Below are 1,366 nucleotides of genomic sequence, written 5' to 3'. Positions count from 1 at the left end.
ACATTAACATAACTTGATGCACATGAACTGAATTTGAAAACACTCCTTTTAAAATGGAAATATGATGTATCCCTGATTATTTGCAACATATGTATTGTCATTTTCTTCTACTATAGGGCAAAACACAAATACAACATTTTTGAAGACAGAGATATGTGATGCACAGAAACATACCTTCCAAATCCTCAAAAAAAACCCTAAAAATCTACCTCTTTGCTAGGTGATGTGTTTTAAAATCAACCACAATTTGTACTGTGAATATTGAATGTACCACTTCTGTTCTGTTTCAAAGTACTGCAACATATGAGCCTTTTTTAATTTCATTGTCATTTCTTAAATAATAAAAACACTAACTCAAAAGACTAACATGAAAAAAAGAAAGTTTACACTTTTTTCATTTGACATTTCTAATTTTGTAGTGTTTTATGATTCTTAACAACTTTCTCAGAGATTCTTTGATTTCTCGTGTCTGAAGAACATATATGATAGGATTCAGCATTGGAGGAAAGACTGAGGTCAGAGACAGGTTTATGATTCTGGCATTTGGCTCTATGTTTGCACCTAGAGTAAATGTGATTAATATTGGGAGGAAATAGATTGCCACTAATGAAAGATGAGCTGTGCAGGTTTTAAAGCCCTTCATTCTTTCTCGAACTGTGGCTACTTTAGCTAAAGCATAGCAGATACACAAATAACTCAACAAAACAATTGTAAGAGGAAGCCAAAGAATAAGAGCTGGCAAAATCTTAGCAATTACATAGCTGGGTGTAAAATCATTGCATGCAAGCCGATACATCTGACCATGGTCACAGAAATAGCTTTTAATAACAACTGATTCACAGAAGGAAAGCCTTGTAAGAAGGCCAATTGCAATTAGTATAAAAATAATGGCAGATACCCAGAAAGAGGCAATTAAAGAGAACATGAGCTTGTGAGTCACCTTCAGTTGATAATGCAGTGGGTAAACGATTGCCATAACTCTGTCATATGACAGTGCAACCAGATTTAGTGCTTGCATTGAAAGGAATACATAGCAGAAAAACAGGAATGTCAAGCAGTCATTATATGAAATGTGGGGGTGATTAAACAAAAAGATATCGAGAACCTCTGGCACCATGGCAGAGTTACCTAACAGATCAACCAATGCAAGACTGAAAACTGCAATATATTTCGGTGTTCTTAGATTGTGATCCAAATATATTGCGGCCATGACAGCTGTGCTTGACAGGACAGAAATAATATAAACAAAAAACAGAAAGGCATAATAATATTTTATATTAGGGATGCCAATAAATCCACTTATAATGAAAAATGCAGGACGCAAAAAAGTGATATTTTTCCCAAGTGCAGAGTTAAAAAAGTCCAT

The 1,366-nt window shown here is 34.4% G+C and overlaps 1 protein-coding gene across 1 annotated transcript; it reads right to left on the bottom strand.

Annotated features, from left to right (window-relative positions):
• Window positions 1-394: 394 nt before the first annotated feature.
• Window positions 395-1,366, bottom strand: LOC134635313 (olfactory receptor 1E16-like). Its single transcript, XM_063484708.1, has one exon. The coding sequence runs from the start codon at window positions 1,364-1,366 to the stop codon at window positions 395-397; it is 972 nt and encodes a 323-aa protein (XP_063340778.1).

The sequence above is a fragment of the Pelmatolapia mariae genome, linkage group LG10_11 (assembly GCF_036321145.2).
Source record: "Pelmatolapia mariae isolate MD_Pm_ZW linkage group LG10_11, Pm_UMD_F_2, whole genome shotgun sequence".
Taxonomy (NCBI): domain Eukaryota; kingdom Metazoa; phylum Chordata; class Actinopteri; order Cichliformes; family Cichlidae; genus Pelmatolapia; species Pelmatolapia mariae.
This window is presented reverse-complemented; position numbering and strand designations above follow the sequence as displayed.

Bases quoted from the DNA above. Each gene is read 5' to 3' on its own strand.
- LOC134635313 (XM_063484708.1), bottom strand. From the start codon at position 1,366: ATGGACTTTTTTAACTCTGCACTTGGGAAAAATATCACTTTTTTGCGT.